At 46.3% G+C, this 27,336-nt stretch overlaps 1 protein-coding gene across 2 annotated transcripts in view; it reads left to right on the top strand.

The window, feature by feature from the left end:
- The window catches only part of cfap43 (cilia and flagella associated protein 43), a 63,874-nt gene that overhangs the window by 10,025 nt on the left and 26,513 nt on the right, over positions 1–27,336 (top strand). The window contains exons 7-20 of one of the 2 annotated variants that reach the window (XM_078412787.1): positions 777–898; positions 2,568–2,699; positions 4,924–5,040; positions 6,320–6,400; positions 8,185–8,333; positions 11,395–11,498; positions 16,710–16,862; positions 17,588–17,751; positions 19,018–19,170; positions 20,229–20,359; positions 21,374–21,503; positions 23,351–23,509; positions 25,373–25,450; positions 26,817–26,942. In XM_078412787.1, the coding sequence (XP_078268913.1) occupies positions 777–898; positions 2,568–2,699; positions 4,924–5,040; positions 6,320–6,400; positions 8,185–8,333; positions 11,395–11,498; positions 16,710–16,862; positions 17,588–17,751; positions 19,018–19,170; positions 20,229–20,359; positions 21,374–21,503; positions 23,351–23,509; positions 25,373–25,450; positions 26,817–26,942 (1,799 nt within the window). The remainder of the gene's footprint in view (positions 1–776; positions 899–2,567; positions 2,700–4,923; positions 5,041–6,319; positions 6,401–8,184; positions 8,334–11,394; positions 11,499–16,709; positions 16,863–17,587; positions 17,752–19,017; positions 19,171–20,228; positions 20,360–21,373; positions 21,504–23,350; positions 23,510–25,372; positions 25,451–26,816; positions 26,943–27,336) is intronic. The other variant, XM_078412788.1, reaches the window with a different exon arrangement.

Below are 27,336 nucleotides of genomic sequence, written 5' to 3'. Positions count from 1 at the left end.
TGCAAGCCCTTTGAATGAAGGCTTGCCATCTTTCTGTTTTGCCTGCATTTGACCCATGCCTCTACTTCCTCCGCAAACTGAAGAGAGCGGGAGCGCCCACACCCATCATGTACACTTTTTACCGAGGCGCCATCGAGAGCATCCTCAGCAGCTGCATCACTGTGTGGTTCGGCAGCTGCACAGCCTCCAGCCGCAAGACCCTGCAGCGCATAGTGAACACTGCTGAGAGGATCACTGGCGCCTCACTCCCAACACTCCTGGTCCTTTACACCACCCGCCTCACCCGCAAAGCATTGAGCATTGTGGGTGACCCCTCCCACCCCTCCAACAGCCTCTTCACCCTCCTGCCTTCAGGGAGAAGGTTTCGCAGCCTGAGGTCGAGCACCACCCGACTAAAGAACAGTTTTTTCCACCAGGCTGTCAGGATGCTGAACTCTCTCCCCTCCCTTCCTCCTCTCTCCCCTGCCCCCATTGGACCTGGACTTTAACACCCCACACACACGCACATCCAGCACCAGACACTTTTTTTAAAAACGCATTTGAAGTGACTATATTTTATATTTTATGTTGATTGTTGTTTGCTGTGCCTTTTTAATTTTAACTTAGTTTTATGCACTTTGTTCCTCGGGATTGTGGGAAACGGTATTTCGATTTTCTGTCTGTGTAAACTGGCTGAGGATTGACAATAAAATTGACTTTGACTTGACTTTGCTTCACCCTGTTGTTTTCCAACTGTGTCCAATAAAGAAATCTTGCATTCTCTTCCCCTGTTTCAGACGCTGCGAAAATGCCAGAGTGGCCAATCTCGACCATCAGGATGAACTTACATCCCTTCCTACAGCCGTGCTCCGTGAATACGCTGGCATTCAGCACAAGGGGACTGTTCGCAGCAGGGAAGGTACAGTCTCAGCATGCTCCCAAATATTTCCACTACAGTTTAGTTTAGTTTAGAGAGTTTAGTTAACCTCTCTAAACTAAAATCTCGGCCCATCGGGTCCGCGCCGGGTCCGCATCACCCTCTTACTAAATAAAGTGTTAGTAATCCTACACGCACTAGGGACCAATTTTACATTTAACATGCCAATTAACCAACATACCTGTATGTCTTTGGAGTGTGGGAGGAAACCGAAGATCTCGGAGAAAACCCACGCAGGTCACGGGGAGAACGTACAAACTCCCTACAGACAGCACCCGTAGTCGGGATCGAACCGGGTCTCCGGCGCTGCATTCACTGTAAGGGAGCAACTCTACCTCCGTGCCACTGTGCCGCCCTAGGACACTGTTGCCTGTCCTAGGACCACCACACCATGTTCATAAATCATAGGAGCAGAATTTGGCCATTTAGCCCATGAGTCTACTCTGTCATTCAATCACGGCCGACATATCTTTCTCTCTCAACCCCATTCTTTTACCTTCTCCCCGCAACCTTGGACACCCTTACTAATCAAGAATTTGTCAATCGCTGTTTTAATAATACCCATTGACTTGGCTTCTACTGTCATCTGTGGTAATGAATTTCACAGATTCACCACCCACTTACTAAATAAATCATTTTCATCTCCTTTCCAAAGCTACATCCTTTTATTCTGAAGGTGTGCCCCCTGGTCTAGACTCGCCCACTAATGGAAACATCCTCTCCACATCCACTCTCACCAGGCCTTTCACTATTTGGTAACTTTTAAACTCCAGTGAGTGCAGGCCCGGTGCCGTCTAACATTCACCACACATCATACATACACCTAATCATGTCCGGGATTATTCTTGTAAACCTCCTCTGGACCCTCTCCAATGCCAGCACATCCGTCTTCAGATATGGGGCCCAAAACTGCTCACACCAGTTGTGTTCGAACTTCTGTTTGGAATTGGGGTGGTCAGAAGTCAAGCTTTGGGAAATTTCAATTCAGCAAGTTAGTCTGTTTTTATAGAATATAAGTAAGTGGAGCTCAAGTTTAACCAAGAATCAATGGTTTTGATTATTTGATTCTAAACCTGCAGTTCCAATTTTCCAAAACTGCTGAAGACATTATTCTTCAACCTAACCTCTAATAACACAGTTTAACTCATGTGTCGTTCATGCTTCCATATTCCTTAATTAGTGAACTGCCAGTGCAAAATAAATCCATTGGCTGAAGTGGGTCAGTATTGGACAATATGCCCCTGACCCTAGCATTCCCCTTCCCCTTGATTTCATCCACTCCAATTCCCAGTCTGTCAGTGTTAAAATCAAAGATGGGTTCCATCCCCGAACTCTACCTCCGCTACATCGACGACTGCATTGGTGCTACCTCTTGTACCCATGACTTCATACACTTCACCTTCAGTCTGAACAAGGGTCTCGACCCGAAACGTCACCCATTCCTTCTCTCCTGAGATGCTGCCTGACCTGCTGAGTTACTCCAGCATTTTGTGAAATAAATAACTTCGATTTGTACCAGCATCTGCAGTTATTTTCTTAAAATCAAAGATGTTTGGTATAAACCAACACCTGCAGTTCCTCATTATTACATAGCATTAAAATCACTCCTCTGTGCACATGTGTTCATAACTAAACATTATGTATTTTTCAGGATGGAAAACTCTACTGCCTCAAGTTGAAAATCTACAGTCTGGAGGTTGAGGAGTGCTGGTCTGCGGGTTCATCGATTAGGAATATTACATTTTCAGCTGATTACAAATCGCTGCTTATTGCTACTGAGGAGGTACTGAATCATCTCTATCACACCCGCTTCCCGGAGGGTTACAGCGTAGTCTTACTCTTGACTCCAACTCATTCAGTTAATCTGGTACAGCTGGTACAACAGCTGCCTCACAGCGCCTGACACCCAGGTTGGATCCTGACCTTGGGTGCTGTCTGTGTGGAGTTTGAATGTTCTCCCTGTGAGGATGACCGGTGCTTCAGTTTCCATCCCCATCACAAAGATGTGTGGGTTTGTTGGTTAATTGTCCTCTGTAAATTGCTTCTTGTGTGGAGGTAATAGATGAGAAAGTCAGAAAACATAGAACTAGTGTGAATGGGAGATCGATGGCCAGCTGTTTCCATGCTGTATCTTTCAATCGATACATCAATAGGTTCCTTTATTGTACTTTATGTTTCACAAAAATGTTTTACACACATTTCAGTGTGTATAGTGTTTAATCTGTGAGCTTCATGTGAACGAGGAATTTCATTGCTCCCTCCATTGTACATGACAATAAACTAATGGGAAAGTAAATGAGCAAGGTCAGCATTCCCTGATCACAGGCATGAACACTGGATGGCGCTCATGCACCATCCAGGAACCCGAATTAAAACCAGAACTCTGTCCAACCTCGCCCCTTCCGATCGCACAGCCCTCTGAGGATGAAGAAGGATCCTGACCCACAATGTTACCTATCCATGTTCTCCAGAGATGTTGCCAGACCCGCTCAGTTAATCCTATACGTTGTGTGTGCACGTTGTAAACTAGTATCTGAAGTTCCTTCTGTCTCCAGAACTCTTTATTGCTTCCTTCCCGTTTGGTTCAAAAACACTAACTCCAGCTTTCCACATGCAGTCCACTCACTCATGCAATATGTTTATGCAGTGCTTTTATTGTAGAGAAAAAAGATGCCAGTAGGCATATAATTCCTGAGTGTTGGTGTTCTTGACAGATTGTTGTCAAAAGACAATAGACAATAGGTGCAGGAGGAGGCCATTCGGCCCTTCGAGCCAGCACCGCCATTCAATGTGATCATGGCTGATCATTCTCAATCAGTACCCTGTTCCTGCCTTCTCCCCATACCCCCTGACTCCGCTATCCTTATGAGCTCTATCTAACTCTCTCTTGAATGCATTCAGAGAATTGGCCTCCACTGCCTTCTGAGGCAGAGAATTCCACAGATTCACAACTCTCTGACTGAAAAAGTTTTTCCTCGTCTCAGTTGTAACTGACTGAAAAAGTTTTTCCTCATCTCAGTTCTAACTGACTGAAAAAGTTGTTTAAGGACCTGACCCCCTAAATTAATTAACTTTTTAATTTAATTTTTTAAGCAGCTCTTTCCCTATACCCACCATACTCTGCGTGGAAAAAGTTGCTCCTCAGATTCCTATTGAATCTTAAATCTTTCTCTTCTCACTTAAACCCTATGTTTTGGATTCGCTTTCTTGATTCCCCTACTAGAAAATGACTGTGCGTCCACCCTATCTATTCCTAATGTCATCATCGTGCCCAGTGAACACAAATTATTTTGTAATATTAAAAATTCTAAACATTTAATAGGAACCTGAGAGGCAACGTTTTTACACAAAGGGTGGTGAGTGTATGGAAGGAGCTGTCGGAGGAGGTAGTTGAAACAGGTACGATCACAGCAGTTAAGAGAAATTTGGACATGTACATGGATAGGATAGGTTCAGAGGGATATGGGCTAAATGCAGGCAGGTGGGACTAGTGTAGATGGGGTGTGTTGGTTGGCAAGGGCAAGTTGGGCCGATGGGCCTGTTTCCAAGCCGTCTGACTCTATTTGAGAATCTAGTTTTCATCTTTTTGGAGCTGTCGATATGCCATACAAGCACAAACTGAAATGTTGAAAGCACTGGTTTTATTCCTCCTTTCTTTCCCCTTCTTCCCCATTTGAAGCCATCCCATGTCTCCCTCCTTTCTCTATAATCTCATTCATTGGCCAGACCTTAACTCCTGTGATTCTCTCCCAAAGCATTAAGAGGCTCCTTCTATGGTGTATCTTTGACCAAGCCTTTCCTCACTGACTCCCACTATAACGCAGCATCTAATTGTATTTAAATAATCAGTCCTGGGAAAAGCTTCAGGACATCTTTCCTTATTGAGGAAACAAAATGTTTTGTTAGAAGCAGTTAGGGGAGCTGCTTATCCTTCACTGTTGTGATGCTGATCCAGTCCTTATATATGTGTAAAGTGAGGTGAGAGATTTGTTCTTTTTTTTCCTCAGGGTTTGGCATTTGTATATAACCCATTGAATGAAGCTGACGTGAGCACAACCTTGAACGTGTACAGTGGGGACTTTGTATCAGCAATGTTTCTGGGCACCGGGACTCAGTACTGTGTGGTAAGATGAAAGACTAATGCTTATTTTTACTTTACGTTGTTAGATCTTGTAGTGAATTTTTGTAATTTGTTTTGGTGCAGGAATGGGATGTCAGTCCTGGGATAGACACAAAAAAGCTGGAGTAACTCAGCAGGTCAGACAGCATCTCTGGAGAGAAGGAAAATTCCTTTTCTCCAGAGATGCTGTCTGACCCGCTGAGTTACTCCAGCCTTTTGTGTCTATCTTCAGTTTAAACCAGCATCTGCAGTTCTTTCCGACACATGTCATTCCTGGGACCTGAATCATTTCCTCAGGCACAGTCTGCCATTGATCAGTGTCAACTACACTTATTTCTGGGTCAGTTGGTCTATGGTTCAAGACCCATTCCATAAACTAGAGTATATAATCCATGCAGGTGGTGTGACTGAAATAGTGCCATGTAATCAAAATACCTTCTTTCAGAGACAACATTAAAACAAGGTCCTACCGTGCGGGACCTCTTAGAGCATAGAGTGAGATACAATTTGGAACAGGCCCTTCAGCCGAACTTGCCCACACCGGCCAATATTTCCCAGCTGCACTCGTCCCACCTGCCTGCATTTGACCTTGTTGTACATTGCAGAAGTCCATGTACACAACATCCACCCCCAGTTCTATTAATCCTCTAGGTTACCTCTTCAAAACATCTTGAGAGACTTGATTTCCATGCAAAACCCCCAACTCAGTCTTTGAATATGCAAATGGTATTAGATCCTGACTGTACCAGTAACTAGGTAAGGACAGGAATGCATTCCTGTATCTTGCCCGCCACTGATGGCTCACTTAGCTGTCATTCCCTGGCTTGTTAAATAATGGTATAACATTAGTCACCCTCCAGTCTTCCAGTGCTTCTCCTGTGGCTAATCTTGATGCAAATACCTTGGCAAGGCCCTCTTCAGTTAGTTCCCGAGCTTCCGACCAGGCCTGAAGATGCATTTGGTCAGGCCCTGGGGATTAACGCGTGTATCGGCCCCTATACCCTCTCTCTGGTATTTAGTCCAAGACATCACAACTCATTTTCCTCATTTCCTCCACAATAAAAACTGGTGAGAAATATTCATTCATAATCTTACCCATCTCATGTGGGTCCACACCTATACAGCCAGGCTGGTCTTTAAGGGACATTTTCTCTCTCTGGCCACCTTTTCACTCTCTGTAGATTTTGCTTTATCTTACCTCCCACTTCAATCTCATGCCCACTTTTACCCTGATTTCCTGGTGTGCCCCAATTTATTAACACGCGTCCTCTGCTTTATTGTAGTCAACAAGAAAATTGGGTATCATGCAAGTGTGGTCACTCGAGGATGGAAAAAACATCAGCACTCTTGCACTGTCAGAAAGGGTAAACAATCCTTATTTACCTTCAAATGTGTGACATGGTGATGGGCAAAGAGCAGGTGAGTGGGATTGGTGGATACGTGCAGGACCGTCTGCAGTTTTGGTCGTCCTGCGACAGGAACGATGTCCATAAGTTGGAAAGGGTGCAAATCACCAGTTTAGTTTAGTTTAGTTTAGTTTAGTTTAGTTTAGTTTAGTTTAGTTTAGTTTAGTTTAGTTTAGTTTAGTTTAGTTTAGTTTAGTTTGTTTATTATTGTCACGTGTACCAAGGGACAATGAAAAACTTTTTGTTGCTATCCAGTCAAAGATAAGACTATACATGATTACAAACAAGCCATCCGCAGTAGATAAGGATAAAAGGTACAACATTTAGTGCAATATAAAGTCCAGAAGAGTCTGATTAAAGATAGTTCAAAAGTCTCCAATGAGGTGGATGGGAGTTAGGACTGCTCTCTAGTTGGTGAGAGGAAGGTACAGATGCCTGATAGCAGCTGGGAAGAAACTGTCCCTGAATCTGGAGGTATGCATTTTCAAACTTCTGTTCCTCTCGTCTGATGGGAGAGGGGAGAAGAGGGAGTAACCAGGATGAGACATGTCCTTTATTATCTGGGCTTGCAGGCTTGAGTTATAGGCAGAGGTTGGATAGGCCGGGACCTTGGCCTTTAGAGCATAGAAAGCTGAGGGGTGACCTCATTGAGGTGTATAAGATCATGAGAGGCACGGATTAATTTTTCATATACCAACCATGCTCTGTGAAAATGTGATCCCTCAGGTCCCTATTAAATCTTTCCCCTCTCACCTTAACGATATGTCCTCTGGTTCTCGATTCTCCTACCCATAGAAAAAGGCTCTGTGAATTCACCCTATCTATTCCTCTCATGATTTTATACTCCTTTATAAGATCACCCTCCGACCCGCGATGAAACCATTGGACTATCTTTGATTTTATCTGGACTTTATCTTGCACTAAACGTAATTTATGTTATTTCCTTGTATCTGTACCCTATGGATGGCTTGATTGTAATCATATATTGTCTTTCTGCTTCCTGCGTCAGCATGCAACAAAAGATTTTCACTGTAGCTCAGTCCACATGACAATAATCTAAAACTCAAACTCAAACTGTGAGGAGACGGCAGGAGGGAGGGAAAGATAGAACAGCAATGATTGAATGGCTGAGTAATTTGATGGGCCGAATGGCCTAATTCTGCTTCTATAACTTATGAACTTAAGAATTCAAACTCAAACCCCACAGCCTCCGCGTTACAAGGAGTAAAGATTATTAAAGTTTGGCATTTATTCACAAAATGCTGGAGTATCTCGGGAGAGAAGGAATGGATGACGTTTCGGGTCGAGAGAAGGAATGGGAGACCCTTGGGTCTCGACCCGAAACGTCTCCCATTCCTTCTCTCCTGAGATGCTGCCTGACTTGCTGAGTTACTGCAGCATTTTGTGAATAAATACCTTCAATTTGTACCAGCATCTGCAGTTATCTTCTTATATTAAAGTTTGGCATGCATGTTTAAAGGAGATGTCATAAGTCATAGGAGCAGTGGTAGTCCATTCGGCCCATCATGTCTACTCTGCAACATGGTGATGATGGGAGAGTAAGTGATATTGATTAATGCGTGGAATGAAGAGGGTGATGAATCATGTGGTCCATTTTAAATCATCTATCAACTGATGTACAAAGAGTGGATAAATCTTGAACCCAGTGCATATGAGAGGGGCATAGATGATACTGCTTTGGGGGATGAAACCTAATTGTATTTACTTACTCCCGTTTACAGATCAGTGCCATGGCATGCTGTCCTTCCTCTGACCATGTGGCTCTGGCCACTGAAACTGGTCATATCCATTACGCCAAAGTGGTGACAGTGGAGAATCCTCAGCTGATCCACCATGTCCTTCTCCACAGAATGCCAATACAGTGTCTGCAGTAAGTAGAAGCAGCAGATGTCAGTGAGACCACATTTGGAGTAATGTGATGTTTTGGTGTGTGTGTGTCCCCCCCGTCCCCCCCCGTCCCCCGTCCCCGTGACAGGAAAGATGTTGTGATGCTGAAAAGAATCCAAAGAAGATTTATATGGATGTTGCCAGGACTTGAAGGACCGAGCTATAGGGAGAGGTCTGGCAGGCTAAGACTTTATCCCTTAGAACACAGGAGGATGAGGGGTGACCCATTGGTATTGTATAAGATCATGAGGGTTATAGATAGGGTAAATGTAGTCTTTTACCCAGAGTAGTGGAATCAAGAATCAGAGGACAAAGGCTTAAGATAGGACGGGGAAAAAATTAAATATTTTATGAAACATTGCATAATTTATATAATTTTGCTATGGAATGCATTATGTGAGATTTCTTTGCTAGTCCATGCTATAATACTGCCACCATTGCATCAGTTCTAAACTGTGGGGTTTTTTTGTAGACGGAAATGTGCCAGTACACACATCAATAAATAATTAAACCTCACTTTTCAACAAAAACATTTTCCATCAATACACCCAACGTTGGAAAAGTTTTAACTTGCAACATGCCAACTGCATTCTAAGTCTGAACAAATAAATGTTCTAATTCATTCACATGTCATCTATAAATAACCGCGCGTGTCATGTTAGAACCATACCACTACATGTCATCACAAAAAAGCAAAGCTTGCACTGAGAAATTAAAAAACGGAACAACAACAGTCATAAGACGTGAACTAGAGAAGTGAGCCATGATTGGTATTATTGAAAGTGATCCTTTAGATTGTGAAGTTGTAGCTGTAAATGACCCGGGAATGGGCCACATCTGGAATAAACAATTACATTTGCCTCATGCACAGTCCTGGAGAGTGAGAGACAGTAAGCTCAAATTAAGAGGCATTAAGTGGAGTTATTTCCATTAATTCCTTTCACAGACCATTAACATCAATGTACAGTTCATGGTTCAAAGTAAAGTGAAGTAAATTTGGGTAACGATCTCGAGGAGCTGGTGGAAAACTGCGTGAACAGAAGATGCCAGAGCCACCCCAGAAAAACACCTGTACAGTGTTAAAATAGTTGGCAAGACCTTTCCAAGAACACACATTAATTATTGTGAAGAAATGCTTGATAACATCATACCTATCACTCAAAATGGATCAAGGAGAAACACGTTGGGTCCTGTATTGCCCTGTTGATGCGTTTCTCATGTCAGTTTAAGGGAATAGCTGGCGGTAACGAACGGCCTGCTGCTTCATTGCATCTTTTATTTGGAGCATTTTAAGAAACAAAACACAAAGTGCCGGGGTAACTCAGCAGGTCAGGCAGCATCTGCGAAGGGAATGGCAGGCCAATTGCTTTTGCCTGCTCCTGCCCCACCAAACTCATCTCCAACTTCCCCACCCCTCTTCCGATCTACATCCGATGCACCTCACTCGTGCTTCAAAAACTTTCAGTTCCTCGGTTCCCATCGCCTCATCTTGGCCATGGACGCCCTGTCCAGAAAAACCTTTTTAAAAACAACTTTGTTTTAATCTCATATAATGATTCCACCAAATCAGGCAAGAGTTGATACGGATTAAATAAGCTGTGAAGAATCAGGTATTCCAAAAATCGTCAACAACAAGAGTTTACTGTAATTAGCCAAGACCTTAATAAATGTCATAACATCGCTACATTCCACACAGGACTTCACTCTTGCTGAGTTACTAATACCCAGACCACTCAACACAGTCAAGTTAGTTTTGAGGAGAGAGATAAAAGAGAAATCGAGACAAAATAAAATTATGACTCAAACGATGAAGAAAACTTGAGCAACGTGATGGAACTTGTGTTCCATCAGACAGACATGGACATCTGACAGACAGAAATGGGATCAAAGTGTACGGTACAAAGAGAGATCTTGTGAAAGCAGATTAATCCAGGAATGTGTGGGAGAAATAGCTGAGAATATCGAATCTGTTCCAGAGCCTTACATTTGGTGAAAACCATGGATGAAAGGGCACAGGATTCTACTGAATTTGATTGAGAATTGATTAAATTGTGAATCGTGTTTTTCACAAAGTGGGAGGCTGTGGTGTGTAACTGTGACAGGTACAGTGCGGTGGTCGGTTAAAGCAACAGGGTGCATTCGCCCCACACATCCCCTCACAATTGTCTGTATGAACTGGGTCAGACATAAAGGATCTTAGGCAGACTGATGGGAACAATGGTGACTTGCTTCCATCGTGGTTACATGAAACATAGAACATAAAGCTGTAGAGCACTGGAACAATGTCTGTTCAAGACACACTCTTACCTGCCTACACATGATCCATATCGTTCCATTCCCTGCATATCCATGTGCCTATCCGAAAGTCTGTTAAGTGCCACTATCATATATGCCTCTAACCACCCCCCCCCCCCCCCCCCCCACCCAGTACATTCCAGGCACACCACGCTCTGTGGAGAACAAAAATGCCCAGCGCATTTGCTTTCAATTTTCCACCCTCCCACCTGAAATCTATTCTCTCCAGTATTCCATCCTGATAGAAGGGTTCAGACTGCTTCCCCTATCTATGATTGTTGAGGCCAGTGAGGGAGCCACAGGTCAGGCAAAAGGTGGATAGCTTGGGAGATGAAGTGCTTCATCTGCTATTTGCATTAAGCTGTGGTGCTCCCAATACATGGCCTTGTAGTGCCCAACACCACTGCAAATGCTCCACCTCCACTTTGAGTTTGGAGCATCAGAGGTTCCCAGCAGCCATTTACTTACTACAACCCAACTACTGACAATGAGGAGGAACTCCTGACCAAACAGGGTGGTGAATCTGTGGAGTTCATTGCCGCAGACATATGTGGAGGACAAATCACTGAGTATTTTAAAGGCAGAGATTGACAGATACTTGATTAGTAACGGTGTCAAGGGTTACGGGGAGAGGGCAGGAGAATGGGGTTGAGAGGGAAAGATAGACCAGGCATGATTGAATGTCGGAGTTCACTTGATGGGCTGAATGGCCTATTTCTGCTCCTATGACTTTATGAACTATCTTTCAGGTATGATCCAGAAGGACAATTCCTTGTCGCCGGATGCTCCGACGGGTATATATTCGTTATAAACGCCAAACCCTCCAAATTATTTAAAGTATTGGGATACACAGGTAACTGTTGAATGAATTGCCTTGGACTCTATGAAACTGCATGCTCCTTGTCTCAGTCACTCTGACCATAGTGTCCTCCCACCGGTGTAGAATGTTGTAGCAGAGTCAAGATCTATCGGTGCTGTTTCCAAGTATGTTATAATAATAATAATAATAATAATATTCATTTATTGTCATTGCAACGAGTACAACGAAATTAAAAAACAGCCAATCCTGACGGTGCGTACAAACATATATGCAATAAATGCAAAAACAAATAAATACATAAATACAATTAAATTAAGTACAAGATTTTTTAACGGTGTTGCCTAGTGCACAGGTAGTGTTCAGTTCTCGTATGGCCCTGGGGTAAAAACTGTTCTTAAGTCTGTTTGTTCGGGATTTGATTGACCTGAAACGTCGACCAGAGGGCAGATGAACAAACAGACGGTGGCCGGGGTGGGATGGATCTTTTATTATTTTGCCTGCTCTACTGAGGCAGCGCAGGCTGAACAGGTGCTCCAGGGAGGGCAGTGAGCAGCCGATGATTTTCTGGGCCGTCGTGATGACCCTCTGAAGGGCCTTCCTGTCCTTTTCTGAGCAGCTGGCATACCATGTGGTTATACAGTATGCCAGCACACTCTCGATGGAGCAGCGATAGAAGGACAACATGAGCTTCTCCTGCAGGTTGGTTTTCCTGAGGATCCTCAGGAAGTGGAGTCTCTGCTGTGCCTTCTTTACTGTGGTGATGGTGTTGGTAGACCAGGTGAGATCCTCTGCGATGTGCGTACCCAGGAACCTGAAAGCTGGTACCCTTTCCACGCAGACCCCATTGATGTAGAGTGGGTCGTAATCTCCACTGGTTTTTCTAAAGTCAATTATAAGTTCCTTTGTTTTGGAGGAGTTCAGGACCAGATTGTTCACTGAACACCATGCTGCCAGCCTTTGGATTTCATCCCTATAGGCTGTCTCATCTCCTTCTGAGATAAGTCCAACCACAGTCGTGTCATCCGCGAACTTGATGATGGTGTTGGTGGGATGGGTGGGGGCGCAGTCGTGAGTGTAGAGGGAGTAAAGGATGGGGCTCAACACACAGCCCTGTGGTGAGCCGGTGCTCAGTGTAATGGTGGAGGAGAGGTGAGGGCCTATTTTGACTGTCTGGGGGCGGTTGGTCAGGAAGTCCTTGATCCATTTGCAGATGGTTAGGGAAAATCCAAGGTCGGAAAGTTTGGTGACCAGTCTGCTCGGGATGACCGTGTTAAAGGCAGAGCTGAAGTCGAGAAAGAGCATCCTCACATAGCTCCCCTGGTGTTCAAGGTGGGTCAGTGCAGTGTGAAGAGCAGTGTCGATGGCATCCCCTGTAGACCTATTTGCTCTGTAGGCAAACTGGTATGGGTCGAAGGTGGGTGGGAGGCTGGCTTTGATGTGCTGCAGGACCAGTCTCTCGAAGCACTTTGTGATGACCGGTGTGAGTGCTACCGGACGGTAGTCGTTAAGACCGCTGATGACAGGCTTTTTCGGCAGTGGGATGATTATGGCGGACTTCAGGCAGGGAGGGATGGTGGATTTTAAAAGGGACAGGTTGAAGATTTTTGTGAAGACCTCAGATAATTGGTCTGCACATTCCCTCAGCACTCTGCCCGTCACACCATCGGGGCCTGCAGCTTTCCTGGGATTCACTGCTCTGAGCACTCGCTTAACGTCATACTCCTGCACAGTGAAGGTGTTGCTCTCAGGTGCTGGAGAGGGTGTAATGTCTGCCACTGTAGCTTTCACCTCGAAACGAGCAAAGAAACAGTTAAGTTCCTCAGCCAACGAGGCGTCGCCGTCGGCAGTCGTGCGGTTGCTGGTCTTGTAATTGGTGATGTGCTGGATGCCTTGCCATACCCGCCGTGGGTCATTGTTGGAAAAGTGGTCCTCAATCTTCCTCTTGTAGGACGCTTTGGCATCCTTGATGCCTCTCTTCAGGTTGGTTCTAGCAGCACTGTATAGAGCTCTGTCACTAGACCTGAAGGCGGTGTTACGGTCCTTGAGGAGAGACCTGACATCCTTTGTCATCCAGGGTTTTTGATTGGGGTACAACCGGATGCGTTTGTCGACGGTGACATTGTCAACGCAGTTTTTGATGTAGCAAAGTACAGTTGATGTGTACTCCTCCAAGCCCTGATCCTCAAAAATATCCCAGTTGGTCCTTTCGAAGCAATCCTGCAGCTGCGAGGAAGCTCCTTCAGGCCATGTCTTCACAGTCTTTATGGTGACTGGAGCTTTCCTCCTGAGTGGGGTGTATGCTGGGGTTAGGAATATGGACAGGTGATCTGACTGCCCCAGGTGTGGTAGTGGTGCTGACCTGAACCCCTTCTTAATATTTGAGTAAACCTTGTCTAGTGTGTTTTTCCCCCTGGTAGCACATCTTATGTGTTGTTCAAGTTTCGGGAGAACTGACTTTAGGTCTGCATGGTTGAAGTCCCCGGCTATGATGTGGGCTGCTTCTGGATATGTGCTCTGTTGTGAGTTTATTGCACCTAGCAGGTAGCCTAAAGCTGTGCTAGCGTTAGCATTCGGTGGGATGTAGACTGCTGTTACTATAACCCCTGTAAATTCGCGAGGAAGGTAAAAAGGCCTGCATTTAACTGTTAGGGACTCCAGATCAGGAGAACAGTGGCTATCTATGGTTTGGATATTAGTGCACCAGCTGTTGTGCACATAAATGCATAACCCCCCCCCCTTGCTCTTACCGGAGTCGATGTTTCTGTCCCAACGAAACGCTGTGCGCCCGGCTAGCTCAATGGCTCCGTCTGGGATAAGTGGATGAAGCCATGTCTCTGTTACTAAGAGAATGCAACAGTCCTCCACGAGTTTGTTTGCTGATATCTGTAGTTTAAGTTCGTCCATTTTGTTGATGATGGATCTGGCTAGGTAGCGGTGGTTTGTGTGGCTGTCTCTTTAGCTTGGCAAGTATACCGGACCGGCATCCTCGCTTTTGCTTCCTGTTTCTCCTCCGTCTGCGACGCCTGTTCGCGCCGACAACTATCCACGGAGCGCCCGGTGTCCTGGCAATCTCTTCCGGTATATTTCGCGGGTGTGGAAATTCGCGCACAAGGTCCCGATTGCACTGGAATCCGATGATCAGAAGGTCCTTTCGGTTGTAGGTAGGATTTGCCTGATTTTCCTGGTTTGAATGACTAAATTTGACTAACAGACATAACACAGATAACACACATAAAACGCACCGAAAGGGAGAGCTGTGAGCCGCTGCGTCCGTGCGCGCCGCCATCTTCGCATATGATGTGAAGATACTCTTAAGGATTTTCTCCCCCCTCCCCTGTCCTCCTTCTCTAAGTTGCTCCTCCACCCCTCCATGGGATGCAACATAAAGATTGGAACAGGAATGGCCACGCATCCAAGGTGCTTTCTCCTGATTTAATCTTTGGTCTTGACCACATCCCTGCCTGTTTGCGATAAACCGTCATTCTTCCATAGTCAAATATTAAGGGGTTGGACACGTTAGAGGCAGGAAACATGTTCCCAATGTTGGGGGAGTCCAGAACAAGGGGCCACAGTTTAAGAATAAGGGGTAGGCCATTTAGAACTGAGATGAGGAAAAACCTTTTCAGTCAGAGAGTTGTGAATCTGTGGAATTCTCTGCCTCAGAAGGCAGTGGAGGCCAATTCTCTGAATGCATTCAAGAGAGAGCTGGATAGAGCTCTTAAGGATAGTGGAGTCAGGGGGAAGGCAGGAACGGGGTACTGATTGAGAATGTTCAGCCATGATCACATTGAATGGCGGTGCTGGCTCGAAGGGCCGAATGGCCTCCTCCTGCACCTATTGTCTATTGTCTATTGTCTATTGTCTATTGTCTATTGTCTATTGTCCATTGTCACCCACTTCTCTAGGCACGGAAACATATTCAATAACTCCACCTCAGCAGCTGTCCAAGTAGAAATATAACAATTCACAACCCTCTGAAAGATTAAATTTTCTAAATTTAGTGCATATTTCCTGACCTTCCGACTGTGGCCCGGTCCTGAACTCTCCCACCAGAGAAAGTATTCTCTCAGCATATACCTGTCGAGCCCCCTCAGAATCTTATTTCACACAACAGAATGTAGGCCCAAGAAAAATAACACACAACAGATGTTGGAAATCTGAAATAAAAACAGAAAATGCAGGAAAAACTCAGCAGGTTAGGCAGCATTTGTGGAGAGAGAAACGGGTAATGTTTCAGGTCGAGACCCTTCATCCAAAAGCCCATTCTCAACCTTTTCCCCAGCACTTGTTCCACGGCAAGTATCTTCCCTATTAAATAAAGAGTCCGTAATTGTACCCAGTACTGGAAGTGGGAACTCACACAACCTTGGATAGGTGGTGGCAAGAATTTGCAACTATGTGCTGGATCCATCCCACTTGCAAGAACAGGCACGTTTCCCCACTGAGTTCCTCTAGCACTGATTCCCAGCGTTAGCGTCCAGCATTAGTTTTTTAAAATTCTTACTAACCTTTGTATATTACTTCGTATGAGGACACTCGTGTCCTTCTAACACCAGGAGTGAATAGTCCCAGGTCACCTAATCTACATTGGAGACGCAAAACTGCAGCTGCAAGAACCCTGAGCAAAACGCAAAGTGCTGGAGAACTCAGTGGGTCAGGCAACATCAGTAAAGGGAACGAACAGACAACGTTTTGGGTTGAAAACTAATTTTAGACAACGTTTTGCTTTTATATTCTTCCTCCCAAAGCTGACACGCTTACGTCTCCTCAAATTGGACCCCATCTTGGTTTGACCTACCTATATTCCTTTCCAAACTCCTTGTGTTCGTGGCAAACCCTCCTCTTCAAAATTTGCCTCCTTTCTTTGCATCATCTGCAGACAATATGGACTGCAAATACTTAGTTGTACAGTCATACAGCATGGAAATAGGCCCTTTAGCCCAACATACCCATGTCAACCAAGATGCTCCATCTCAGCTAGTCCCACTTGGCGGTATTGTTGAGGCACCACAGTGTTGGGTACTGAGTTTGGTTCCACTTTGGTGCCTCATCACCATCCTATAACAGGAACATCCTGGGTTGGAGACAGACTAAAAAACCCCAACCTGTTTATAAATGTTTCCCCACTTTGCGCCTGCTGATCGTTCCCCTTGCTGTGCTCGAGGTTTTGACTGAACTGTGATTCTTCGACTGTTGTTGCCGCACCCGTATTTTTCACCGTTTGCTCCTTTTGTGTCTGAACAGAAATAAAAGCTGAGATTTTGGGGGTGTCTGTTGTTTTGAACAAGTTGAGCAAGAAGGTGGACTGCCTGACACTGGCCTGTCAGCCTGGAGAGCACAAATGTCATGGAGGGACCAAGCTAACCATGTTTCAGCTGCTGGGAGAGGTTGTTGCAGGTAGGCAGGCCATCCTGGCACTGGGCAGTCTGTAAAAACACTGATTCCAGTTTAATTTATTCATTTTGATTATGATCTGGCCCCTGTGGACAACATTGTCCTTGCGAAGGTGGTGTGGCCCACTTATAGTTTCATAAAGAGATACACCACAGAAACAGACCCTTTGGCCCAACCTGTCCATGTCAACCACAATGCCCCATCTACGCTACTCCCCTATTTTTGGCCCCTATCCCTCTAAACCTTTCCTTTCCACGTATCTGTCCAAATGTTTTTAAAATATTGTTATAGTACCTGCTTCAACTTCCTCCTGTGGCAGCTTTTTCCGTCTACCCACAGCCCTCCATGTGAATGCCCCTCAAATTCCTATTAAATCTTTCCCTTCTCTTGATTTCCCCACCCTGAGTAAAAGACTGCATTTACCCTATCTATGCCCCTCATAATTCTATACACCTCTATCAGATCACCGCTCATCCTCCTGTGCTGCAGGGAATACAGTCCCAGCCTGCTCAACCTCTGCGTGTGCAGAAACGGGTGAATGGTTGTGCAGAGATCAGTGTCTATGCTTGCACGGAGAGACTGGTGTGTGCGTGTGCCTGTGTGAGTGTGTGTGTAAGTGTGCATGTGCGTGTGTTTGTGTGCATGTGCGTGTGTTTGTGTGCATATATGTGTGGACCATTTGATGTTGTTCTACTGATTAAGTTCCATCTTGTTCACTTATTGTTCAGCTTCAACGTACATCGATAACCGAGGAATGATGAGTGATGCGGCCATTAAGAAGATGTCCTGTCAAACCAGTCTGCCCCTCACCTCTGCAGTCCACGACTCTGATGATAATCTGTACGGGTTTTGCAGTCCGACCCGCAGCATCCACAAGTACAAGATCATCAAGGTACCTCTGCCCCCTCCCCCCCACCCTTCCTACCCAATCTCCATGCCCCACACTCTCCCTGCTCTCGCCACCACTACCTAGTCACCACTCTTCCTTCCAACTCTCTCATACACGCTTCCTGCTCTCTCTCTCTCTCTCTCTCTCTCTCTCTCTCTCTCTCTCTCTCTCTCTCTCTCTCTCTCTCTCTCTCTCTCTCTCTCTCTCTCTCTCTCTCTCTCTCTCTCTCTCTCTCTCTCTCTCTCTCTCTCTCTCTCTCTCTCTCTCTCTCTCTCTCTCTCTCTCTCTCTCTCTCTCTCTCTCTCTCTCTCTCTCAACCTCCCTCCCTCACTCCCTCACTCTGTATCTTTTTCTCTCTCACCCTCTCTCTCACCCTCTCTCTCACACTCCCTCTCTCACACCTACATTTGCCATCTTGTTCTCCTCTGCTCATGCAATCACACACATGCACTTTTTTCACAACTCTTTCACTCACTCTCCACTCTCACTCTCTCACACCATCCCCACTCTCACACACATACCTGCCCCACTCGCTCACTCTCACTCTCACTCACTCCCCAGTCTCACTCTCTCACTCACACTCATTCCCCGCACTCAAACATTAATTCCCCACTCACTCACCACTCTCACTCACACGTACTCCCCACTCTCACGCACTCATTCCCCACTCACTCATACCCCACTCTCACTCTCTCACTCACTCACTCACTCCCCACTCTCACACGCTAATTCCCCACTCACCCACTCTCACTCTCTCACTCACTCACACTCACTCCCCACTCTCACACACTAATTCCCCACTCACCCACTCTCACTCTCTCACTCACTCACACTCACTCCCCACTCTCACACACTAATTCCTCACGCACCCAGTTCCCACTCTTACTCACAGTCATTCTCCACTCTCACTCTCACCCATACTCACTCCCCACTCTCACACACTCATTCCTCACTCACTCACACCCCACTCTTTCTCACTCCCCACCCTCACTCACTCACTCCCCTCTCTCTTACACCACTCACAGTTCAGTAGTAATGCTCATCTTCCTGCTTTTTTCCACATCACTCTCTGAAACGTACTCTCCATTGCCTCTCACTTTTCCTTCCTTCTCTCCCACTCCACCATTCACTCTTCCATGCAGATGCACTCCAGACCCACTCTTTCACACCACCTCTCTCCCTCTCTCCCCCCTCCCCCTGCCCCCTCTGTTTTGTCCCAGTAACAGCTGGTTTCATTTCACGACCTTCCCTCTCTCTCACTCTGCCCAGGATGTGAACAACGAAACATTTAGCCTGAACCCACAGGTCAAGGTGCAAGCCCACCAGCTGGGACCAGGATTCCTCCACCTCTCCCAGGATCAGGAATACTTGGCGTCTGCAGCCAGGGACGGATTCATTCAGATCAGAAATGCCAACAGCATGGTGAGCAGTGGTGTGGGTCGGCAACGCCAGTGGTGTGCCTGTGCTCTGAGGTGGAGCAGCAAAGTACACCTCGCGGGGAATTACAATCACGGTGGAGTCCCGAGCAAAACACAGTGCTGGAGGAATTTGTTGGGTCGGGCAGCATCTGTGGAGGGAACCAGTGCAGACGGGTCCCAACCTAGAACAACATTGGTCCATTCCCTCCACAGATGCTGCCAGACTCACTGAGTTCCTCCAGCACTTTGTGTTTTACTCAATATATAGCAGACTCCCACACTCCCCCTCCTAATTAGAAGGATGAGAGGGAATCTTATCAAAACGTATAAGATTATTAAGGGGTTGGACACGTTAGAGACAGGAAACATGTTCCCAATGTTGGGGGAGTCCAGAACAAGGGGCCACCGTTTAAGAATAAGGGGTAGGCCATTTAGAACTCAGATGAGGAAAAACTTTTTCAGTCAGAGAGTTGTGAATCTGTGGAATTCTCTGCCTCAGAAGGCAGTGGAGGCCAATTCTCTGAATGCATTCAAGAGAGAGCTAGATAGAGCTCTTAAGGATAGCGGAGTCAGGGCATATGGGGAGAAGGCAGGAACAGGGTACTGATTGAGAATGATCAGCCATGATCACATTGAATGGCGGTGCTGGCTCGAAGGGCCGAATGACCTCCTCCTGCACCTATTGTCTATTGTCTAACCAAGCTGCCCACCCCAAAGCCTGCCTCTCCAACCCCCCCCTAGCTTCCCCCTCAAGCTCTCACCCAAACTGCACCACCAAGCTCCCTCCCAAGCTCCCCCCAAAGTTGACCCCCCCCACGCCCCCCCCCCTTCAAGCTGCCGCCCCTAACCATCCCCCCCCCCCACACAAGATTCCCCCACCCACCCCAAGCTCCACATTCCTCTCCCACACACATCCTCATGTGCTTAGAGGTTTACTCTGATGGTGATGTTTTAGCTTACATTTTGGAATCTAAATTGAGCGTGATCCCCTCTGGAGTTGGTTCAGTGGGAACTGGAATTGATTTGTTTGCAGATAACCAGCCGACTGTTTCCCACCACCAGGAGATGTACTTCGAGACCCAATGTCACTCGGACCGCTCCGGGGGACTGAGGTCGGTGGACTTTTCCTTGGATCGCCAGGCAGTTCTGACCACTGGCGCTCATGACGGCACTCTCATCTGCTTCTCATCAAAGTAGGTGACGTGATCACGGGAATTAAGAAGAGGCCATTCAGTCCTTCCAACCTCTTCCTTCCATTAAATCATTGCTGTTCTGGACTTTCAATCTATCTGCCCCGTCCCAAAAATGGTCCCTCAGTCCTGGTTTAGAGGTTTCAATGGGAGTCGGGGAGGGGAGTCGGAGGAGTCTTAATCACATAAAACTCACAATGTATTTCAGCTAACCCCATTGAATGATCTCGTTCCTTTCTCCTATGTGTTTATCCAGCCTTTCACCCTACTCAAGGAGGGGTGGATTCCACATTCTCCCCAATCTCTGGCTAAAGATTTTTTCTTGGATTGGGAATAATGCCATTAAGCTGGAAAGGGTGCAGAAGAGATTCACCAGGATGTTAGCTGGGTTTGTGGGCTTGAGTTACAGGGAGAGGTTGGATAGGCTGGGACTCTTCTTTGGGGGCGTGGGAGGCTGGGGGTTGATCTGATTGAGGTGTAGAAGATTATAAAGGGCATGGATAAAGTGAACGCTTACAGTCCTGTTCTCAAGATAGAGGATTCTAAAGCTAGAGGGCACAGGATTAAGATGTGAGGGGAGAGATTAAAGAAGATTCTCAGGGGCAAAGTTTTCACTCAGAGGATAGTTCGTATCTGAAATGAGCTGCCAGAGGAAGCTGTAGAAATGGATACAATTATGTATTTTAAAAGATATTTTGTCAGATATGTAGGAAGGGGTATGGGCCAAATTCAGGCAAATAGAACTAGCCCAAATGCCAACTTGGTCAACGTGGACAAGATGGGCCAAAGGGCCTGTTTCTGTGCTGTGTAGTTCGGTGACTACTTTCCTGTGACATTTATCAGTGACTGGCTGCGGTCCCTGGATCTGGTTCCCCACCCCCCTCCCGCGCACAAGATATTGTCCAGGACCACCACCCACGTCACCGCTCAACCAGGCTCCCCCATCGCTCGCTTGGCCTCTCAGTCTGGCTTTGACCACTTCTTCCCTGCCCCACTGACGATGTTTGTTTTGTTTAGGTTTGACACGGAGAACACATTGCGGAGTAAGACAGCAGTAGAATCCAGTGTCTCAATGTTTTCACTGCTGAGCCAGACCTCCAAGGCAGAGAACAAAGTGCTGGGCATGATGGAACCGAAGCCTCTATTGGTGAAGAGTAGTGCTGAGTTCAAAGTGCATAAGTACAACTGTTATCGTTCTTGTTGCTGTGACTGCCTAATTAGTTTGCAATGACTCACCAGTTGACTGGCCCGGCAGAAGACCAAATAATATCAACCTGTTTCAATTATGTACCTCCCTCAACAGAGGAAGATGTCCCATGATGGCTCTGGGGAGCTTGATTCAGGGAGCTTTAAAGGAAGTGGAGGTAGAATGAGCAGAACCCCAGACATAAGGTGCTGGAGTAACTCAGTGGGTCAGGCAGCATCTCTGGAGAACATGGATGGGTGGCGTTTCAGGTCGGGACCCAGATTACGGGGTGGGTGAATGTGCAACCAGTAATGACGAAGGGAGGCTCTTCCTTAGATATCCCCTGGGGCCCAGGATGTGGGTCTCAGGTCACTGATGAGGTAGGACCCACAGATCCAGATGAGGTAGGATTTGGTGAATGAGGCGATTGGGACAGGGTCCCCTCTCTCACCCTCGTGTCTGGGCTTCTGTGTGCTCTTGTCTGAGGACCGTAAGGTTCTCAGTGCCGTCTCAAATTCTCTTCCTCCATTCTGAGCAGTCACAGGTCTGGGATCCCCTTCAGTGGGTGGAAATGCAATTTGTGAGGATGCTCTGAGAATGTTTTGAGTCATTGAGGTGACGGAGGAGATTGATGAAGGACGGTGGATGTTGCATTCATGGATTTTAGTAAGGCTTTTGACAAAGTCTCTCATGGTAGGCTGATCCAGAAGATTTAGATGTACGGGATTCACAGTGACCTGGTCGTACAGATTCAACACTGGCTGATTCTTCGAAGACAGAGAGTTGTAGTGGAAGGAAGATATTCTGGCTGGAGGCCTGTGACCAGTGGAGTTCCACAGGAATCTGTGCTGGGACCTCGACTCTTTATGATATGTATAAATGACTTTAATGTTGATGGGTTGGTCAGTAGCTTTGCTGATGACACCAAAATTGAAGGAGTTGCAGGCAGTGAGGAAGGCTGTCAGAAGATACAGCGGGATTTAGGTCAGCTGCAGAAATGGGCGGAGAAATGGCAGATGGAGCTGAATGCAAGTAAGTGTGAGGTGTTGCACTTTGGGAGGTTGAATGTAAGGAAGAGAGGGTATGCAGTTAATGACAAGACCCTTGTCAGCATTGATGTGCAGAGGTATCTTAGAATCCCCAAGTTCATAGCTCACTGAAGGTGGCAGCACATGTAGATCGGGTGGTAAAGAAGGCGTACAGTATGCTTGCCTTCAGTAAGAATGAGAGGGGAGAGAATTAATAGGAACCCGAGGGGCAACCTATTCACACACAGGGTGTTGGGTACATGGACCAAGCTGCCAGAGGAGGCAGGTACAGGTAAAACCATTTAAAATACATTTGGTACATTGATAGGAAAGCTTTAGAAGGACGGGGGCCAGATGCGGGCAGGTGGGACTAGCTTAGATGGGGTATCTTGGTCAGCATGGACAAGTTGGGCGAATGGCCTGTTTTTGTGCTGTATGACTTCATAACTGTGATTCTGTGATTCCTTCTCTTGTGCTGCAGACAGTTGAAGCCTCTGAGGCAAACAATAGGATATTATCACTTATCCTCAGAAAGCCAAAACCAATTAGGTGTTTTATTATCAACGTCTGCCTTTCCAAAAGACACGGTTCCCCAAGATATGAGAGATGATCCATATTTTCCGAGGTCTTGGCATCTGCTATTGTTGCTGGCGGGCATCATCACACAGCAGTGGCAGGTTTTGATGAACACAATCAATGTGAATGCCCTTTGTGTTGGTAGGAATGCCCCCTTTAGGTTGCAGTCATTTCTAATGCTGTGCCCTTTCATTGGTGTCACAGGATGGGATGGAGGACACCCATGTCCCCATGCCCAAAAGCCCCACGTACTCCATAACCTCCATCATCTCCTACAGCTCCCCGTCCGAATCCCAGCGGTCGCACGATGAAAGGTTGACAACTCGGTTGACGGAAAGCTGGCTGGAAAAAAAGAATAAACAAGTAAGTCCTCGGAGAAACAAGAAACTGCAGATGCTGGTTTACAATAAAGACACTAAGTGTTGGAGTAACTTAGCCTGTCAGGCAGCATCTCTGGAAAACATGGACTGGTGAGGTTTCGGGTTGGATCCCTTCTTTAAACTGGAGAAACGTCACGTATCCATGTTCTCCTGAGATGCTGTCCGACCCGCTGAATTACTCCAGCACTGTGTGTGATTTAGAAGTAAGTCCTTGGCAGAGAAGGGCACCCTGAGGGAAGACTACTGATCAAGTCAGAAAAAGGTGGTGGAGGGACCGATCCTGCAGAGGGGTGAGATAGATTGGCCCAACGCTGTGTACATTAATCCCACTGCTAGAAAATGGAGACCCACGTTACCGCAGACACTGGAATCCTGAGCAGAACACAAAGTGCTGGAGGGACTCAGGGTCTGGAGTCAGATCAGTTTCTCCAACATTTTTGCTCAAGTCTCCAGCATCTGCAACCATTTGTGGCTCCAGCCCTACAGTGACGCCTGCTGTCACCCAGCAGCCCGTCAGGGTTCCCTATCTGGGCTCCCATGTGCCAGCTTGGCTCACCTTACCGATCCTGATGGAGCTGCCACTGTAAGAGAGACGGGGCTCAACCAGTAAAGCGGGTGGATGCTGGGGCAGGGTGTGCTGTGGGCAGACGTCAGAGCTAACCAGTTGTTAGGCTCAGTCGCAATGGTCCGTCCCTCGTTCCCTGACAGACAATAAACCATGATGAAACAGGAGCCTTCTGCAGCCCCAACCAGAGGCATGATGGTGGCCTTCTTTAATGAATATACAGGCAGTTCTACTACGGTTACATTACCAGAAAACCTTACGTTATAGAGTAACACATTATAAAATCAATTATGTCAATGGTGAAAAGGAAGTTAGGCACTACAATGTTTCAGACTCGCAATAACAAAGTTATTTTTCCCGCAGGATTTTCAAACACAATTTTTAAAATCGCTATAAGTTTATTTTTGGTACTGCAAGCTAAGAATATATGTGTCACATAGTTTAATAGAGTATTGTTGCACAGGTGTCAATGAAAGCAATTCCTTGTCAATCTCAATGGCGTCCCATGGTGAAACCGACAACTGTAGAGACAGCGGCGTCTGGTTACTGCAGGAAAGTTACATGGAAACAGTCTCTAAATTTTTTTCAAGACAGGTTTTTTCTGCTTCTGCAAAGTAACTTTGAGATGGTTCTCTGGTTCTCAATCTAATTTGCGTTATAACCAATTCAGCCCAGATGATTCAAACGATATTCACTAATCCCTCAGTCACGTTATTTCTAATTAGCGGTGTGGAAATTCCCGTTATAGCAGAACTTCCTTTTCGTAATATTATATAATTTAATAAAATTCCAACAATTTCTCTATTCAGGTTTTCACTTCACAGGATATGGATATGTGACGTTTTGGGTTGAGAGCCTTCTTCAGATTTTCACTGATAATTAGTTTGAATTGTAGAAACAAATAACTGCAGATGCTGGTTTACACCAAAGGCAGACACAAATTGCTGCAGTAACTCAGTGGGTCAGGCACCATCTCTGGAGCAAAAGGATGGATGGCATTTCGGCTTGAGACCCTTCCTCAGACCCACTGAAGAAGCATCCTGACCCGAAACGTTACTCATCCTTTTTCTTCATAGTTTGAATTATGCTTTGACCAATGGACCTTGAACTCAAGTTTCAACCCCAGGTCTGGTCTGGTCTGAGCTGGTCGCCAACACGGTGCTGCCCAGAGGACAGAGAAACCAGGGGCATCAATCTTCAGAGCTCTGAGCCTGAGCCACTGTGGACTGTGGGCCTTTGACGTGATTGATTGGGTTGATTGTCACATCTATATTTCTCCAGGCCATCAAGAAAGACAACTTCCACCACGCAGATGTCAAAGCTCATCTGAAGGAAGGAATCAAGAAACTTCGTCAAACGGTAAGCACCCCCGAATCCATCCGTTTGTTGCAGCCGCCAGTCTTACTTCGGCTCTGACTTTGGAGCCTTGCAGAAGCTGAGGCAGAGTGACTGGAGAACCCCCCCCACTGCACTGAGACAAGGGGGTCAGTCAGACTCCCGCTCCCAGCATCACACATCGTGCAGTCTCCGCACTCCCTGCTCCTCGCGTTTCAATGGAGCCCGTGCAGCCTAACCTCTGAGCTGCAGTGAACTTTTCCCCAATCCACCAGGCACCATTTCCCACCCCTATCAGTGCAGGGCCTTGTCTTTTACTGCACTCAGAGAGATATATAATTTCACCCTCCAAGGCTGAAATCTCTGGAATTTTGCTCACTAAGAGAGTCAGAGTGCGCAGGACAGTGTTAGTGTACAGGATGATCGCTGGTTGGCGTGGATTCAGTGGGCCGAAGGGCCTGTGTCTGCACTGCATTTCTAAGGTTTAAAGAATAAGGAGAAGGTCCAAGGAGCAGAGCCAGAGAAATCAGCGAACCAATGAAGTGGATCGAGATAGGGCAGGAAAGCGGAGTTCCTGTTTGCCACGCAATCTGATTCCATTGGTCAGGGAGCACGTGAAGGGCCGAACGGCCTTCACTCTCTGACCCATGGTTCGGAGTTGTCGCATAAAAGAGTCAAGAGTGTTTAATTGTCATGTGTACCAGAAACAGAACAATGTAATTTTTATTTGCTGCAGCTTTGCACGCCCATTAACAATAACACACAGATAAAGATACAATACTCAATAATAAAATAAATTAATAACCATAAGACTAGGTAATCAAAGTAGTGCAAAGCTGAAGTCTGTAGAGCAACCAGTCATAATACAATCAATATACTTTGAGGAAATAGGTTGCAGCTGGATCCAAGATAATTCCTCATTTCTAGCCATCTTTAGGATCATGAACACATCAGGGACCAAATGTTACCTAACTTTTCTCTGAAGGGAAACTGTAGAACCTGACCGACCGGTCACAATGAGGGTCAGGGATATATTAGTCCGAGCAGGATGAGTGCTGTCGTATAAGCATTATTATTGGTTTATTATTTTGAAGATCCCATATAAAACATTGTTTTGTTTGTGCTATCTAGGCAAATTGTACCTTTCATGAGTACAATCCAGGTAGTGCGAAAGAAAATGCAAGAGTGCAGAAGGTGGCATTGGAGTTACAGAGGAAGTGCAAGTAAAAGATTGCAAGGGTCATAATGAGGTAGACTGGGGGATGGGGAATGCACATTTAAGCATAAGAGAGGTGTATCAAGAGTCTGATAGTGGAGAAGAAGCTGCTGTGAATCACTGCTGTGGATCGCTGCTGTGTATAACGTGCCTCACCCCTCTACCTCTGCCCAGATCAACATAATGATGCTGGAAAATGAGAGAGTGCCTCAGAATGAGCGGCTGAACCAGCACGAGTTTAACCTGGACATGAAGGAGCAGAAGAAGCTGCACGTTGAGGGAGAGGAGAAGGTGGCCAAGGTGCGTGTCTGAGACAGCAAGCTTCCCTCGGGTCGATGTACGGAATTATCTTGCAACAGCGTTAGAACATGTTGTTTGGCTGCGTTCAATTATTGATTGGAAACCCTTACATTAAAATCAGTGTAAGCTTGGTTCACACAGAAAGGTCCCTTCAACATGGGTAGCTTACAACCCAATGGTATGAACACTGAATTCTACAATTTTAATAACATTCCTACCCCCTCTACCCTACCCAACCCCCAGTGACATCAGGCATGGGGAATACACCAGGTGTGTGCCTAGCATTTGAAATATATGAGGCAGTGTGTGCCCAGTTTTGGCAGTGTGGATGAACCTGGGGGAACAGTATGTGATGCCCATCCCATGTGCCCAGGATCATGGTTGGTCGGGGCAT

Source organism: Rhinoraja longicauda, chromosome 16, assembly GCF_053455715.1.
Source record: "Rhinoraja longicauda isolate Sanriku21f chromosome 16, sRhiLon1.1, whole genome shotgun sequence".
Classification (NCBI taxonomy): Eukaryota; Metazoa; Chordata; class Chondrichthyes; order Rajiformes; family Arhynchobatidae; genus Rhinoraja; species Rhinoraja longicauda.
This window is presented reverse-complemented; position numbering and strand designations above follow the sequence as displayed.